At 37.3% G+C, this 17,806-nt stretch overlaps 1 protein-coding gene across 4 annotated transcripts in view; it reads right to left on the minus strand.

Moving 5' to 3' along the window:
- The window catches only part of fhit (fragile histidine triad diadenosine triphosphatase), a 371,806-nt gene that overhangs the window by 171,543 nt on the left and 182,457 nt on the right, over positions 1 to 17,806 (minus strand). For 2 of the 4 annotated variants that reach the window (XM_081356987.1, XM_081356984.1), the window contains exon 1: positions 13,826 to 13,995. The exons of the other annotated variants lie outside the window; for them this stretch is intronic. In XM_081356987.1, the coding sequence (XP_081213113.1) occupies positions 13,826 to 13,928 (103 nt within the window). In that variant the 5' untranslated portion in view covers positions 13,929 to 13,995. Of the gene's footprint in view, positions 1 to 13,825; positions 13,996 to 17,806 lie in introns of those variants that run through there. 4 annotated transcript variants of the gene reach the window in all.

Genomic DNA, 17,806 nt, shown 5'->3' on the forward strand with positions numbered 1-17,806 from the left:
AAAACAGCACCCTCTTGACACTAAACTCTTCCAGTCTCAGCTACAACTACAGTGTGATAGGGGGGTCAAAGTAGATGTTGTTCACGGGCAGCCAATGAAGACCATAAGCTGGCATTATGCAAATTTGTTACATTGTTGTTATGTCGGTATGTAACTTGTTTCGGTGAGCTATAGTTGAATCAATCGGCACAAATTTCTAAAATGAGGGACGGGCCACAAATCCTTGTGTACAGTTTGCAAAACTGTGGGAACTGATTCCAAAAGAGTGGGCATGGTTAATGCTTTTGTGGGAACGGACTGAAAAACCGTAGGTACAGTTTACACATCTGAGTGCACAAATTGGAAACTCGTGGGTACATTTTTTTTTATTTGTTGTCACGATTTGTTAAACCGAGGGAACAATTCAAGAATCTGTGAGTACGGTTAATAAACTGAGGGGACGAACTGCAAAACTGTGACCACAGACTTGTGGGTCTTGTTTTTTCTTCTTCTTTTTATCTCTACGGGTGACTTTCAAGGCTCCATAGATTTGACATATTTGTATATATAAAAAAAAATAATAGTTTGAGACACACTATACTTGTGCTCTTTATTATCAAACTGCTAACAGCTTTGCTAACAACAAAACTATGCTGGTTTTTTTTTTTATCAGAACTTGGATTTTTAGGCTCTGAAATGTCAAATGAGACAGACTTTTTGTGTTTGACAGTGGCCTGACAAAGTTTGAGTGACAGCTGCAGTACATCATTTCACATGGCCCTTTGATGCATGAGGAAAAAGAAACATTCCCTCTGTCCTCTACTGACCAAAGCTCATTCCACACTAAATGGGCAACATTCTCATCCAATAGATGGACTCTTGGCAGTCAAACAATAGAAAGAGCAAACAACCAGAGAAAGAGAGAGAGAGAGAGAGAGTATGGTATTCTGAAAGCTTTGTGAGACACATTGAAAAGGACAGCTTCCATCAAAATATTTCAGCTCAAAACCTTAGATGATCCCAGACTTTACTATCCTTCCTCTAGTTCTAAAATATATATGTTACCCATCACAAGTTTGGATAAATCTATTCTTTGCTATTATGTTTCAATATTTTTAAGGTCTCCTCCATTTTATTAATAATAACAATAATAATAGCATTAATTATATAGTATTATGCAATTTTTTTTTTACAAATAATTTAATTTAATTAATAATCCATACAGACAATTTAAATGTGTACAGGAATGATTTTAAGCATTTAAATTATGTAATAAAGCATTTAAGCTGCATTCATTTTAGATCAAACCATTACGATCACAAGGTGCTAAGCATCTCCATGGGGTCTCAAACTGTTTTTAAATGAATAAGGAATAGGTGTTATTGTATCATGACCTGTAGCTTATAAAGCAATCACATTAGAGGGTTTATAGTTGAAGTGATTAAGGTATGACACATTAACTTCCCTATGTGCTGCAAAAATCCCAGGAAACACATGTGAACTCATTAGACCTCAGCCTTTGTAATTCCACTAGTTGAGCAAAACTCATTTCCTTAATGTATGAGGGCCATTAGTTACCTCCACCACAACATGATGAACACAATCAGGGAGGTCTGGAAGTTCATTAAAAGGTGATATTTCTGGGTTATCATTACAGGACATAAGTTCAGCATCCAAAACAGTTGTGATGATAGTAAATGAGCCTTTCATGTGACCTTAAAAACTTTCATTTAGAGGGAAATTACTGAGGACGAGATAAAGTGATGAGGACATCTTTAGAAAAAATCTTTAAATTCTTTTCATCATTTACTCAGAGAAAGTATGTGACCTGCTCCATCATTTTGATACTTTTTTATTATTATTATTAATTGCATGAAACCGAAAGTCTCAGCTTGGTTTAATGATATAATTACTGTTTCAGGTTAAATAAAAATATAATGTATTTATAACACAGTGCATATTATATTTATAATTTTAGCTACAGTATATACTCTTCTCCAAAAAAAAATTTTTTCCTCCTTCTTTCGTATCAGTAGAGCGTTAGCGCTTGCAATGCCAAGGTCATGGGTTCGATTCCCAGGGAAAGCAAGAACTGATAATAATTTAAAATGAGTAACTTGAAATGCAATGTAAGTTGCTTTGGATAAAAGTGTCTGCCAAATGCATAAATGTAATGTAAATTAATTTTGTGAAATAAATTTGCATAATTTGAAAGCCAAGACTTTTTTGCTCATAATCACTTTTAGCAGGTCATTGTGAGTAATGAGTCAATTCATCATCAATCCTTCTACCAAAATGTGTTTTTGTGTTACCCTGATACACAATAGTAAGCCAATTAAACGTGTTTATAATTTAAACAAGGCGGGATGGTTTTCACAGGAAATTGCGTACACGTGTCACTCGTCTGTGCGTGTCTTGTCATATCAATAAATAGAGAAAAGTTGCTCCGGCTACTGACACAAGTATGGTGTGGGAGTGGCATAGGTTAGGTGTCACAACCAGCAAGAAAGGCTGACAGAGTAGCAGCTAAATCTCAAACCTCCGGGAATCACCCGTTTTGAACAAGGGCTGAACAGAGGTGAGCCTGCTGGCAAAAACAGAACGTGACAGAGCTTGTAATAAAATGAGAATCAACATTGGCTTGGCTTTTCAGAGATGGTGAGAACTGAGAGATTTGAAAGTGACTAAGAGATGGTTACTTACAGTTGTGTAAGGTATTTTATTTGCCATATGTAGCTCTCTTACATAATTCATTGTAAAGCATTATCTATTGTGAAGGGTCATTTGATTATGGGTTGTTGTAGCGCTGCATTGGAGTTTATTTTCAGTTAAAGGCACAATATGTAACTTTTTTGCTTTAAAAATAGCAAAAATCACTATATCTATTTTATATTTTTTTTTTAGTTGTGTACTTACATTATCCCGACTGTTTCCAACAACTTTCAAACCAGGAGAAATTTGTAATTTAATTCGAGAAACGTCCCGTTTCTTTATTTCCGTTTTGTCGCCGCCAATGCCGTCATATCCGCGTTGTCCCTGGTTTCCGCTCATGCTGCCATGGCAACCAGAGCTATGAACCAGAGCCCTCTGATAGTAACCAAAGCGACTGACGCGGACAACTGTGTAGTTCGCAATGTCTATTTGCAAGCTGTTGTTGTTTCGTTCAAACATTATGGACCTTGGCAAGCAGACTTTGGATAAAAAAGGAGAACTAAAACGAGAATCAATATCAGCGCTGTGTTTTCGAGATGCCGAGAGCTCCCATAGACAGTATATAAACGAGAGCTCCACGTCCGAGACTTCGACCGCTCCTACGTACTTTATTAAACAGGTGAGCACATTTACATAAAACTAATCAATGTTTTATAGTTCAACAAAGATAAAATGTCAGAATATGATCTGTATGTTATTCTAATGTTGATCTAGCTTACTGCTAGTCTCATACAGACAGACTAACACATAAATTTCAACACATTCAAATGCAGTTTAGTGTGCTAGTGTAGGCTAATGTTAGACCAATGAAACAGCGCTGCGTTACCTCACAAGTTTAATTTGTCTAATAAACTGACCTGTGAGTTGTAATTCTGCACTCGCGTGTAGTTCGGTAGAATGAAATGTCCATATTCCTTTTATATCCGCGGGAGCTCGCGTCGCGTTTGGAGCTGATAGCTGTCTCTTAGCAATCCCGAACTGCTTCATATCACAGTCATGATAAAAACATCAACGTATTCAGTCATCCATAAACATTATTAGATGGGTCGGCTTGACGTTGACAACAAGATCCATAATTCTTAGCAAATATTGCATCATCAATCTACGCCTTTGTTATTGTAAATAGGTTAGCGACCCCTAGTGGCGAAAAATTCCATACTGTACGTTTAAGTACAGAGTCGATTAATGGGTATAGCTACAGTAACGTCTTCAGCTAGTCAGTTTGAATCTAACTGGTTATATTTCATGTCTCTTAAGCCTAGTAGTGAATGTGTTATGAGCGGTAGGATAACCATATTAATCCACAAAGTCCCAAAAGCAGTTTTTTTTTTCAATGGCCAAAAGTTTCATAGTGTACCTTTAAGTATATAAATATATGAGTTTCTGTAAAAATGTTTACAGAAACATACATCTCACATGATACTTGCACATGTACATATTTAAAAAGTATTGAATTACGTTTGACATACATTTTAAAGTTATTGGTTTGTGGCTTCTTTTAGCAAACCATCAAGAATGAGATTCAAAAGTTACAGTAGAACACAACATTATGTTATTAACTATTACTATTAATACTATTAACACTTGATGGCTCCTCTCTCAAGTCTTTGTTGTCCGTTAGAAACCTGGGTGTTCTCTTTGATATAATCTTTCATTTGAAAGCCACATTTCTAGCATTTGTAAAACCACATTTTGTCCATCTTAAAAATATATTTAAATTATGACATATGTCTTCAATGAAAAATGCAAAAAAGTTAGTTCATGCGTTCATGACCAAAAGGCTAGATTATTGTAATGCTCTACTGGTTGGTTTCCCTGCACGCTTAATAAACAAACTCCAGCTGTTCCAAAGTGCAGCAGCTCTAGAGTTCTAACTAGAACCAAGAAGTATGACCATATTGCGATCTCAAAATTCTGGCCAGTTGATAATGCCCAGAATATCAAAATCAACTGCAGGTGGTAGATCTTTTTCCTATTTAGCTCCCAATCTCTGGAACAGTCTTTCTTTCAATTTCTATTTTTCAAATAAGTTAAATGATTGTTAGGCTGCATAAATTAGGTCAACTGGAACCGGCAATACTTTCAACAATGTGCTTGTTACTAGGGCTGGGTATTGACACAGATTTCACAATTCGATTCGATTTCGATTTACAAGCTTGCGATTCGATTCGATTTTGATTACGCTTCGGATATCAGGTACAATACATTGCAAATTTTCTCAAGGAAAACTGGAAAAAAATATTGTAAACTATGGGAGTCAGTTGTAGCCTATAGGCTTCATTAGCCTACTATAATATTGAAGGTAAAAATGAACTGATTTGTATACAAACACTTAAAGTACACTTTTATTTATTTTAATAATAATAAAGTTATATGAAATTATATACAAATTTAAATGGTGGCTGTCATAAAAACTAGGGCTGACTTCTAATAGTCGAGGATTCGACGATTCGATTCGGAGAGGTCTGATTCGACTATGAACCTCATAGTCGAATACATGGGCGTCAGTTTGGTTTGAAATGTGCTGGGGACAGAGATGCATTCGCATTTTCAGAAGGGCTGGGTACCATTTTTATTTTATTTTTTCAGGTCATGTTTTGAAAGACGATGTCCTGTAGCTTACTAATGTAAATAAATAAAAATGTATTCAAAAATCTGCTTCACATTTTCAGCAGGGCTGCGGAGCGGCTGTGAGTTGACTCCACACGGTTCTCATGTGCGTTAAAAAGCTTTACATGGTTTAATGTACCTAAACAATGATAACCAAATTCCCCTCTCATGTTGCTCCACATAACCACTTAAAATGATAAAAAAAATCGAACCCAGAGTCCAATTATTATGGACGTTATCTGATATTAAGCGTTTCTGCTTCACATTTTCAGCAGGGCTGCGGAGCGGCTGTGAGTTGACTCCACACGGTTCTCATGTGCGTTAAAAAGCTGACTCCACACGGTTCTCATGTGCGTTAAAAAGCTGACTCCACACGGTTCTCATGTGCGTTAAAAAGCTTTACGTTGTTTAATGTACCTAAACAACGATTACCAAATTTCCCTCTCATATTGCTCCTCATAACCACTGAAAATGGTCAAAAAATCGAACCCAGAGTCCAATTATTATGGACGTTATCTGATATTAAGCGTTTCTGCTTCACATTTTCAGCAGGGCAGCGGAGCGGCTGTGAGTTGACTCCACGCGGTTCTCATGGGCGTGAAAAAGCTTTACGTGGTTTAATGTACCTAAACAACCATCACCAAATTTCTCTCTCATATTGCTCCTCATGTTTATGAAATGTTATGATATATGTGTGATATATATGTGTTTTTTTAGCTCTTTTGTTTGAAATGGAAAAAATCTAGCTGCTATCTAAAAAAAAAAAGAAAAAAAAAAAAGGTTCGACTATCAGTCGACTACGGCAAAATCTAACGAATCAGATTCGACTATGAAAATCCTTAGTCGAAAACAGCCCTAATAAAAACGTTCCAGATTTATTCAAACATGCATTAAATATTGAAGAACATTAAAAATTATAATGAATATGTAATATGGTGCATATATTTAACAAGATTCTCCTCTTTTTTAAACTTTTCTCGCTGACTAACGAGTTTATCGTCACTGGATATGTTTTTTCTGAGGTAAATGTGACGTTACATGACATTGTTTACTAACGTCTTTCCAAGGTTGAAACACTGATTGAGCAATTCCATGTGACATGATATGGGCTTCGATAAGTTGTACTCTACCTTTTAACACACTTTCAGATACTCATTCATGTTTATTTCGCGCTGTAACTGGTATTATTAAGACGGAAGAGAAGGTCATGTGCGCTCCGCGCTGCTGCTTCTCTTGAGCTGAGCTGCGCCACTGCACAGAGCGATCTCACGCTACAGCGCCAAAATGGTAATTATGTTTTTGAATTTCGTAAGAAAATGGACGTAATTTGAAATCTGAGACTTTGTTTCATATCAATAATAACAAAGCACAAAGATTATTGCGATTTATTGGATGGGATGCGCGCAACAATGTTCCATTAATTCATCAACTGAAAACAGGATGACTAATCGATTCTTGTAAAAATGAGAATCGATTAAAATCGAGAAATCGATATTTTTTACCCAGCCCTACTTGTTACGTCGTAAGAAGAATGGTATCTACACTAATTTTAGTCTGCCTCATCCTTATCCTGAGGTCCTACCATAGTCAGCTGGATCTAGCCCGTTTCCAGATCAGATGGTGGACCTGCACCTAGGCAAAAAAAGTCTCCATTCTGTCACCTGATGGAGTTTGGGTTCCTTGCCACTGTCGCCTCTGGCTTGCTTAATTGGGGACACTTGATATTCAACAATATTATTGATCTGACTGTACTGACGCTGTTGTATGAGACCTGAACTGAGCTGGACAATGTCTGCAATGTTTTTGCAGAACTGCTTTACAAGTGAAATAAACTAATTTAATAATTGATGATCTTTAAAACGTAACTGAATCAACACTGAACTGACTTAAGCTGATCAACAGCCAAAATGCATAATTTTCCTATCACTTTAAAGCTGCTTTGAAACAATCTGTATTGTATATAGCGCTATATAAATAAAGATGTCTTGACTTAACTTGAAGATTTTCAATGAATAACCATTTAAGGTTCAATTTGTTTCTCACACAGTTATTTATGGTTTCAGAAGTCATATGAACTATTTTTATGTTAATATTTGGAACCGGAAAGTCCCTGCATGGTCCCTGTCTATTGTTTACTGTCTATTTCAAAATAAGCAGCATAAACCTTCAGCTAAATATCTTCTGTGTTTCACCAAAAATAAAAGCCATGCGGGTTTGGAATAAATGACTGAGGAAATAAATTTTAGGTGAACCATTTAGGTTTCTCATTGGATTTGATGCTAATTTAAATTAGAGTGACAGTAAATTATAGAAATTGAGGTTGACTTTTGGTTTTTACTTATTCTTTGTTAGGAACCAGAGGCCCTTTGGCAAAGCAACCAATTCCTGATGCGCTCTGATTTTATTCATTGCCAATCCAACATTCATTCATCATTTCCATAACGGTTGAGTGCAAACGAGGAAGCCAAGTCCAGATTTTAACTAAGAAAAAGGACACAAAGAAGAACAGGCAATCACGATTGTTATGCTGTTAAGTTCCAATGTAAGGTTCCCTAGCTGAAAGGAAAATAGAAGAACTCAAACTACGGAGAACTTGGGAAACCTGCACTCCCAAGAGTAATCAATTAATTGTGCAAAAGTACTCTGCAATTACTGATCAAAGTTAGTGCCTAAGCACATCTCTCAGGCTTTGAAGAACTTTAATAAGACACCTACATGCCTACCAGCCCCGCTTACTTATCAATTAATTTGGGAGTTAATGAGTTGGGAAGATTATTGCCTCTTGCGCTCTTCATCTCAGGAGGGACATGTGGATTGTGTACGGTGTAGAAAAGGACAGGTGTGAGCCGACGTGGTAGAAGTCGTAAAACCATTCCGAAGCTTCATTATTGTCAGTAATGTCAGTAGAGAAGGTGTGGATTTAATAATCTAGATAAATGTTGCTGCTAAATTGTGTATATAGAGGTCTTTGCTAAGGCAAGCATCACTATTGTTATTGGTCAAAAATAAAGCATCTAAACAAACCACTAATTTAGAGTATAAGTTTTAAGCTTTGGTGAGTAATTTGTCCTACACCATTTGTGCTAGAGACATGAATGATAGGATCTCAAATTGTGCAACTTGTTGAGGGGAGGTGAGCTATTATTTTTCTTTCCTATCGAGTGATAAATCGGGCCAAAAAACAAAATCCATTGTGGAAGAAACTTGAGCCATATCCAGAGACCAAAATTGAGGGTTGGGTTATTTATTATAGGATAATTTTGAAATATTAGTTATCTTAGTTCTGTTGAACAGAAAATAAGATATTCTGAAAAATGTTGGTAACCAAAACAGTTTCTGGTCCCCATTGACTTCCATAGTATTTTTTCCCCATACTATGGAAGTCAATGGGGACCAGCAACTGTTTGGTTAGCCAAATTGTTTCAAAATATTTTCTTTTTTGTTCAACAGAACTAAGAAAGTCATATAGGTTTAGAAGAACTTGAGGATGAGAAAATGATGACAGAATTTTCATTTTTGGGTGAACTATCCCTTTAAGATGATTTGCAAGAACTCAATGAGCGAGTAAATATATAAATAAGAAAATATTGACATACAGTTAATAAATAAACAAAAAGTCCACAAATGACCCTGTCATTGTTTCCAATCCCCCTTGTGAACTCTATTTAACCTAGCATGACAACTGGGTCTTATTGTCGCTTCAGAAACACACTATAATTATCTCTGTCACCGACACAGGCTCTAATGCAGTGCGCTCATTAATTTGAAACATGGATGAAAAACAGCATTGAGAAAACAGAATCAGGAAAACAGCTTTTCATTTGACATATTCTGGGAAAATCTGTCCAAACAAAGCTCACACCATAAACAAGACAGAGACATGATTCTGACCATCACATGCCAGATGTGAGACATCTTGGTAGCAGATGACAATTGTGTCTCATTCTATTTACACGAACCGTCATCGCTTTATTATGCACACTGAGTATTAATGCAGCTTATTGCAGACTGGACACATATACGCCCACATGGAACCTGTGCAATTTCTGAATTGATCACGGGAGACATTCCCCAGACTATGGAATGGATTTAAATATGGTAATAAGTATGGGTGTAACTAACGGCACACAACCATGACGGATTGGCATGGGTTTGGTACAGCAGGGGGGAGTAAACTAAACACAAAATTGCTTCATTCAACTTTTTTTTTTTATTAAACTGTGCTTTTTTTTTTTTTTTTAAATGCCTCTGTTTAAATAATTTCAATTATATATATATATAGCTGTGAGCAGCAATTATCAAGGTTCAGGCGGTTTAAGGCCTTTAAGCACATGCGTAAAAAGATATTTTACTACGTCAATGTACGCACAGACAATCATGGAAGCTCGGACAAAGACACGGCATACCAATTTTCAAGTCAATTGGACTAACGGTAAAGTATATAGGCGTTTTCATGTTATTTGGCAAATAAAAAAATATATTAAAAAAAAGATTATTATTTGAAATGCAACTCTTTTGTAACAATCCAAAGTTTTTACTGTCACTTTTTGATAAGTTTAATACATGGGTTTTAGCCAATACGTACTTTCAACAACAGCATTATGCCGTTAGAGGTGCAGAAACGACACGCTTCATCTTTTAAGACTTATTCTGTGCACGACTATGTCATAGCAGATGTATTGGAACAGAAATGTGTCAGTCTTTCGAGGTTTGGTACTCAGAACAGTAACAAGTTGTTTACTTGTCCTCCTGACTTCTCAAAGTGACTCGGGTGAGAACGGGTGAGCCGTGAGTGATAACGCCTGCTGTATGCCTGATAGATGATGCTGTCTTCTGACGTTCTGAACGATGAGGAACGTCTCCCTGTGTGTGTTTCTTCTCCTGGTGGAGCAAGTTTCTTTCCGCGGTGTTAAAGCATCATTAAACATGTCCTGTCATTGCCCATCTGTTTAACATTTATCCTGAAAACGGGAGCTGGAGGAAGAAAGAGAGATACCGAGAGCTTGAGAGAGATGCCATTAACTCACAAAGCTCGCTGAAATGTTCTGTGCTATAGAGATCCTAGATATTCCTGAAGGGCTGGAACTGGAGACGCCACATAACCCCCGTTAGCCTTTCAGGCTATGAAAACAGAATAATAGCCACATAGATCTGCATCATGATTGCGGCTTGTTCGGTAATGCACCTCAGAGCTGCAGTGCCGAGTCTAAGGGCTCCCCCTACACACACACACATTTTCCCCTCACAGCCGCTATAAAATTCAATTTTCTTTATCTTGTTTGCTTTTGCTTTATTGTTTTGCATTAGGAGCGCTCAGCAAACAGGCACTGCCCTCCACCCTCTCTTACCGCCCACTCAACCCCCACAATTTTACCCACAATCCACAGGCCTCAGTAATACCTACACAACAACAAACTCTCAGCCAGACTACGGATATGCAAAATACTAATTGACATATTTTGAAAGTCAATTAGTCAATGGTCACAGTAGCCCTGTAAAATTACGATGATTCATAATCAGAAACTTTTCCACGGGGTGTTTATACGACACATTCTTGCATTTAAAAATAGCTGCATGCTACAGGATGTAACACTTCTTTGTACAAATTGTACATAAATCCATATGCAAGTAAACTGTCTCTAAACAACGTAATGCAATGGTACAAAGTGTTTTATTTTGGAGTCTAACAGTAAACTTATTGTTGACGAATGTTGCGATATTAGACATGGTTTTAGTGTGCGGATAGTTGCTGTTACTATTGCTAAAGCATATAAATGTATGATCAGAGCAGTATTTATTTGGCACAAAATGAATAGGAATCTATTGAAGCCCATTTCTGTCCAAAAAAAAAAAAAAATCATAAGTATGACATAAAAGACATAGCATGCCAACATTATGAGATAAAAAGTAAATTGAAGTCAGTTATGACTTATGAGACTTATGAGTCAGAATTATAAAAGGATTATAAAAAAAAAAATGAGATGAAAAATCATTATGGAGACAAAATTACTGACTTACAAGCTCAATAGGACTTTTTATGTCACGATTATGACTTAGCATGTCATATTTTCTACATTTTCTGTCATAATTATGGCTTTTTATCTCATGATTATGACCATGCAACACATAAATGTCGTAATTTTGACTTGTTATGACCAAAGTATGATTTCTTTCCTTATAGGGCCTCCATAAGAATCGATTTGGGTGACGAGATTAAACTTTAATACAGCAAAGTAACTACATTTTGTATTAAAAAATATATATATAATAAATAAAATTAGGCATATTTCTTGTTGCTGGAAAAGTTACAATATTTTGAAACAGCTGAACCATTTACATGCAACTGAACAACATGGTTAGTGTTGCTGCTATTAATCAGTTACTCCCAAACAATACTGCTAACTACATTCTACATGTGTTCCCTCTCTTTCATTAGAATTCTCCTTGTTCGCTCTCATTTAATTATTATTGTTCCCCTATGTTGTGGTGAGGATGATAAACCCCCATCCTTCCCCTCATCAGCTCTCGGACAGGCTGTAAATACGTGAGGCCACTGTCAGGTTCATGTTTTTTTTTTTTCTCATAGTGAGCTGATCTCTCACATCCCTAGAGGTCAGATTCCCCCGGAGCGGCAGCGGGCCACCCTCCCTTCCCTGACTTCACTGGTTGGCCGCACCCTCCAAACTTTTTAATGAGCCGGTCAGGCATCTCAGTGTTGCCCTTCGGTGGGTGTTTGCCAGCTGAATGCTCTGATGAGAGGGAATATTGATAAAGCTGTCAGAATAGCTCTGGCTTCAAGACAATGTGTTTAACAACTCCAAACTTCATAAAAAGTAGCCACGCTGTGCTACATTGCTAATGTGCGCTAGCGCCAGTGCAGTTTTCCCGCCAATAGAGCGTGCGGTTTGAAAAGCATTTTAAAGGGGACATATCATGCTAAATCCACTTTTTTAGCCCTTAAATGCATTTTGTTGTATATTTAGAAGTACAGAAAAGTTGAAATTATTCTCTTCAGGTGCTTCGTTGATATCTTTATATTCTGTTTTGGTCATATTTTTCAACCTGTTCAGATTTTTCTGTTATCTATGACGTTTTGTGAACAATCACGTCACAGTATTTGCAGCGGAACTGCCAAATAAGGACATTGACTTCCAGCCCAACACTTCGAGCGATCCGCCATTATTATTTCTCGCTGCAATTTTGTAGTCCAAGCTAAAAGATGCAGAAGTTACGAGAGGGTAAGTTAAAATGTTCGGTTGTTGGATGTAGTAACCCATACGCTTCATTACACCGTCTAATGTAGATGAATTGCCGCGCTTATGACAGTGCGCATGTAACTGAAAGAACGAGCAGAGAGAGAGAGACCCGGTCGCGCGCGCGTTCACTCTCTCTCTTCAGACCCTGGCGAAAGTGTAAACCTTCTCCATACTAGACGCTGTCTTGCTCTCTCTCCCTCGCACATATTAATCAAAATAAATCGACACGGTGGTAAAAGGTCGGAAGACCAAAGTTTCATGTGTAAATACAGTAAGTAACACACCATTGCGATACATCCATATGAAGACGTTCTTCTGCAGGTTCGTCGTCTTCATTTTCATCTCGCTCCGGCTCCGGACTCTGGCTCGAACATGTAAGGCTGGCTGGACAAGTCTTCCGTTGTTGACATTTTGTTAATAACGTGTGAATAAAAAGTTTCTGTGCCGCTATAATCGTATCTCTGCTATTAAACTACAAAAATGGCCGAACGGGGTGGAGTTGAACCTCTACAAACTGGAAAGGGGGCGGGGTATGATGTGTCTCAATTGTATTTAAAGAGACCGCACCAAAACGAGTTGATGTCAGACGCACACCAGAAAAGGGGTAAAAAGGGGGCCTGTGGAGCTATAATAATGAGGAATTCAGACCCAAGCATTGCAGTTCTGCTTTATATAGACTACAAATGTATGATTTATATGTTAAAAGGAACGATTTAAAAGCATGATATGTCTCCTTTAAAGCCATAGGTTCTCTGTGGAATTTCCAAAAGGTTCTACGACATGCAAATCTATGTGAAATTAAACAAACATAAATTATGTCTCAAAGAGGAGTTTTAAAGCTGCTTTGTACAGTAAATTGCTAGCAATTTGCTACATAAAGGCTATAACCAACACAAATATGTACGTTTACTTGCTACCAACCTATTGTAAATTTCTGACAAAACTGAAGGTGAGTTATCCATTCAGGTTATGCTGGCCTATAAAATGACTACTCAACTGAACAGCTCTTTTCCAATTCCAAATCATGCCTTATTTTTCTTTCGACCTAAGTTTAAACCTGGGCACCTGCTGTGTAGCATTGCACTCTTACAAGTACCAACACATTCGCATTTTACTTTCACCAAAAGTGCAGCACTGAGAATTCACTTAAAAGGCACTTATTGGATGTGCGCAGGTAGAAATCGTTCATTCATGACACACAACCAACTCGTACATTTATAATACAACTGTAAGTCTATTACAGCTTAGCACATAGCAAGAGCTCTTACCTACAGATGTTTCTTGTCGGGGTTTGGTCTCCTGGGATCGAGGAAGAGTAGATTTGTAAAGCGTGTAGAGCCGTGTGAGGAGATGAAATATGTTAGGAGTCATCACCACACACTACGCCACCATACAGATGTTGCACTGCCTGCTCAAGACTACCTCTACAACTGAAATCTCTCTCACTCACTCTTTTCTTCCCATGAAATCAGCCCAGATTCTCTCGGCTCCTTCCCATGCCTCCCCTGTCTCTCTGTAATACATTATCTGAGCCCCCTCAGCCATCTGCTCAGATGTTGTGTCTCCAGAAACACGGCTCCCAAATTTTACAGATAATTACGATAAATTTGCGGTTCACTCTTGGGGTGCTTCCATGGCTCCTCTCCACACCCACCAGACCATTTATAATCATCCCTGACTTACACAGAACAGACCACAAAGATGAATGGAAATGATGTTCATTAAACAAGCCACTGACCCCGATGTTCAAAGTGAAGATATAAATGATCTAAATAGATCATTTAAATATAAATGATCTACAGTTCTACATAGCTCAAACAGAAGAGCGTTGGCACTTGCAACACCAAGGTCATGGGTTCGATTCCCAGGGAAAGCAAGAACTGATAAGAATGTAAATGTGTACCTTGAAATGCAATGTAAGTCACTTTGGATAAAAGCATCTGCCAAATGCATAAATGTAACATGAATGTGTAAACCAAGTGCAGAACTGTTTATACTAAATTAATCTTTTAGGGCATTTTCAAACCTGGATCAACACAGACTTGTTGAACATAGTTGGCTAATGATGCTTTCAGGAAACGGACCCCTGATTGACCCAACGGACCAACGAACCAAGCGGTATCATAATTCATAATGGGAAATGTGTTATACAAAAAGCAGCAGTGTCTGATTTTGTACGTTTTGTGGTTGAAAACCAAAGAGCGCCTCTTCATCTGTGTAATTGCTCTTATCCGTGCATTGCAAGAATGCTGTCCCGACGAAGCCTTGATTCCCGCTTTAACTGCATTGTAAGTTATATACTGTATATAGACCTATTAGTGTTGTCAAATGTAATAACTTCGTTACCAAGTCGGTTCTGAAATTTAAAAAAAGTGACGCTACCAGCATTTCCCGCTAGCATTTTGAGCGCTGATGAACGGCCATTGAGTTCACGTGCTCAACGTGTATGTCTCTGATTAGCTATTGTGTTCACACCGTCAACTATATGTCTGTGATTGGCTACAATGATCAACGTTTTAAAAACATGTTGTCTTCACGAGCTCTTACACAGATACACACGGGAGCGTTTGAAAGCAGGCGTCTATCAGCGGATTCGTCTATCAGTGGATATTTTAGGGATCCACTGATAGACACCTGCTTTCAAACGCTCCCACCATTGGTACGCATAGTGCCAATAATGAGATGTTCAAGGTCAGTCCACCGAAACTGAGTTTGTGTGTGTTGGATCTCACTGCTAATTTACCAGAAACGTCATGTCTTCGATCCTTTGGAATTATAGCTTCCTTCAAACTCTTCTCTCAGATCAGATGGTGATAGAGCGAGAGAAGAAGACCCCGGTGTTAGTTCTCCTCGAACTAATATGACGTCTCCCACCAAGCGGTTGTCACATTAATCATCTCAATAATCGCATTGGTGGTAAAACTTTTTGGAAAATCAACATTATTAGAGGGCTGATCAAGGCCGCCTGGCATCTCCTAGTTATTAATAATTCAGAGGCACGCTGCGTTGCGGTGGCCTGTGGGGAGGTGTCATGGGAGAGAGAAGACACCTGGTATTAAAGATCTTATCTGACTGAAGTTCGGGTTTGTAAATGGGCTGTCAAGAGCTTTGAGAAACCACACACATGCCACAGCGCACATACACAAAGATCAGTGAGGAGATACACAAAAAATCAGAGAGGAGATACACAAAAGCTGCATATGAACAGTTCAGAACACACACATACAGTACAACTCCCCAAACTGCACACAGATCAGAGGAACAGAAAGAACGCAGGATTAAAAGAGAGCTGGGTGACATTAAAAAGTGTCTTGGGGCAGGCTAGATCACTATCACTACAAAGAGACTGATAAGAACTAACAGAGAGATGGAGAGAGATGACTATTCTTGCTTTTTTATTTGTTTCTCATATCAAAGAACACTATTCTCTCAGAAACATCACATGCACTAGACATGTTATTATTGATATTGAGCCAATTTGTTCGTATTTTTTCCCTCATATTTAAAAATGTTGGACCTATTCGCAAACAAACGCTGCTGTGACCTCCACTGACGATATTCATGAATGTAAATCTTATTCCGCTGGGGTTACGATCTACACCAGTGAAATATGATTATGCAACAATATCGCTCTCTTTATTGTCTTACTGTATAATGCAGCAGAAGGGAAATATTGCACTTATGTGATGTGATTAAAACAAAATGTCACACATAAAGTTATGTCGTAGTAGAGTGTATAAAATTTTACATCAAAATATCCTGCATGCTCAATGCTATTAACGGCAAAGGATCAAACTCCTAAAAACTGTGAATCTAAATAGTTTTTAAAAATACAGCTTTGTCAGATCTGTGGTACTTGTGCTTCAACGGGGTGGGAATCATTAAGGAATATAATGGTTAATGGTCCTTATCAATTCAATAATTCATTGATTCTTTAAGGAAACATTTTCACAAACAAACAAAATAAATAAATGTATTAAAGCATCAAAATGCTATGTAACCAAAACAATACAAAAAAAAAAGTGGTAGGTAAATTAAATTTTCATCTAAAATATATTATATATCAACATACAACTATACACTCAAATATATATATATATATATATATATATATATATATATATATATATATATATATATATATATATGCAAAGGAACATACAGGGGCTCGATGTGAGTCACCTAAACGAGTGTCGCGTTGGTCTTTTCACGTGATTAAAACACCTGATGCCTTGCATAAAATTTTATGACTTTTTTAAAAAAAGATACAGAATAGAAATACTTAGAAAGTTAAAATATGTTCTCAGAACTGTACACTGATTGTTTATGGACAGGTTATGGAGTCAGTCGGCTGCGAGTGAAAGTTAGGTCTGAAGTTAGAAGTTCCCCCGCTAAACATGATGAGTGCCAACACGAGATCCAGTGCTGTTACGGTGGAAACGGGACAACAGAGACTGGTCTATTACACTTGAATTACTTCGAAATGTTTAATTTGTACTTCTAATATTTGTTAAACGAGCTTAAATGTATGCAATATGTATTGAAAAGTATATAAAATATGCTATACTGTGAAATATGATAAAAAAAAAAATAAAGTTATACAGAGTTATCATGCAAACCAGTGGTTGTATGGAGTATTTTTTTTATTTTATTTTTAAGTTTAGAGGATTTAAGTTTATCCATAAACATTAATTCATGTATGAAGCAAAAAAAAAAAAAAACTAGTACTATAGTAAAAATGAATCCACCCAGTATGCTAGGTTAAACTAACCCATTATGCTGGGTTAAATAAACAACCCAATTTGCTGGGTAGAATTAACCCAACATGTGTTCTGTCCTATATTTACCAAGCCTTTGATTTTAACCCAGTGTTTTATGAACAAGTTAATCTATGTTCATATTTTATTATTATTTTACATTGATCTTTGTTTTACATTAACCTTGATTGAACACAAGTCTGTCTCTGAACAGATTTTTTTTTTATTTAGTCTTTAATTACCACTTTATTCATTCCACTTTTTTTCACTTTCTTCCCTCTATGAGTTAAGAGTCTCTCTCTCTCTCTCTCTCTCTCTCTCTCTCTCTGTATTATGTCAGGAGAGAACAGTAAAAGCAAGTCGATTAAATCCACAAGCAAAGAAGCCATCAATCTTGATGTTCCCAAACAGCCACAAATAATTTGCATTGTCTCAGTCAATTAGTCAGGCATTTCTCTCTCCCGGCAGTCAGGTGGACCTGTGCGCTGTCTC

This window comes from Scardinius erythrophthalmus (assembly GCF_964197995.2).
Source record: "Scardinius erythrophthalmus genome assembly, chromosome: 25".
In the NCBI taxonomy this organism is placed as follows: Eukaryota; Metazoa; Chordata; class Actinopteri; order Cypriniformes; family Leuciscidae; genus Scardinius; species Scardinius erythrophthalmus.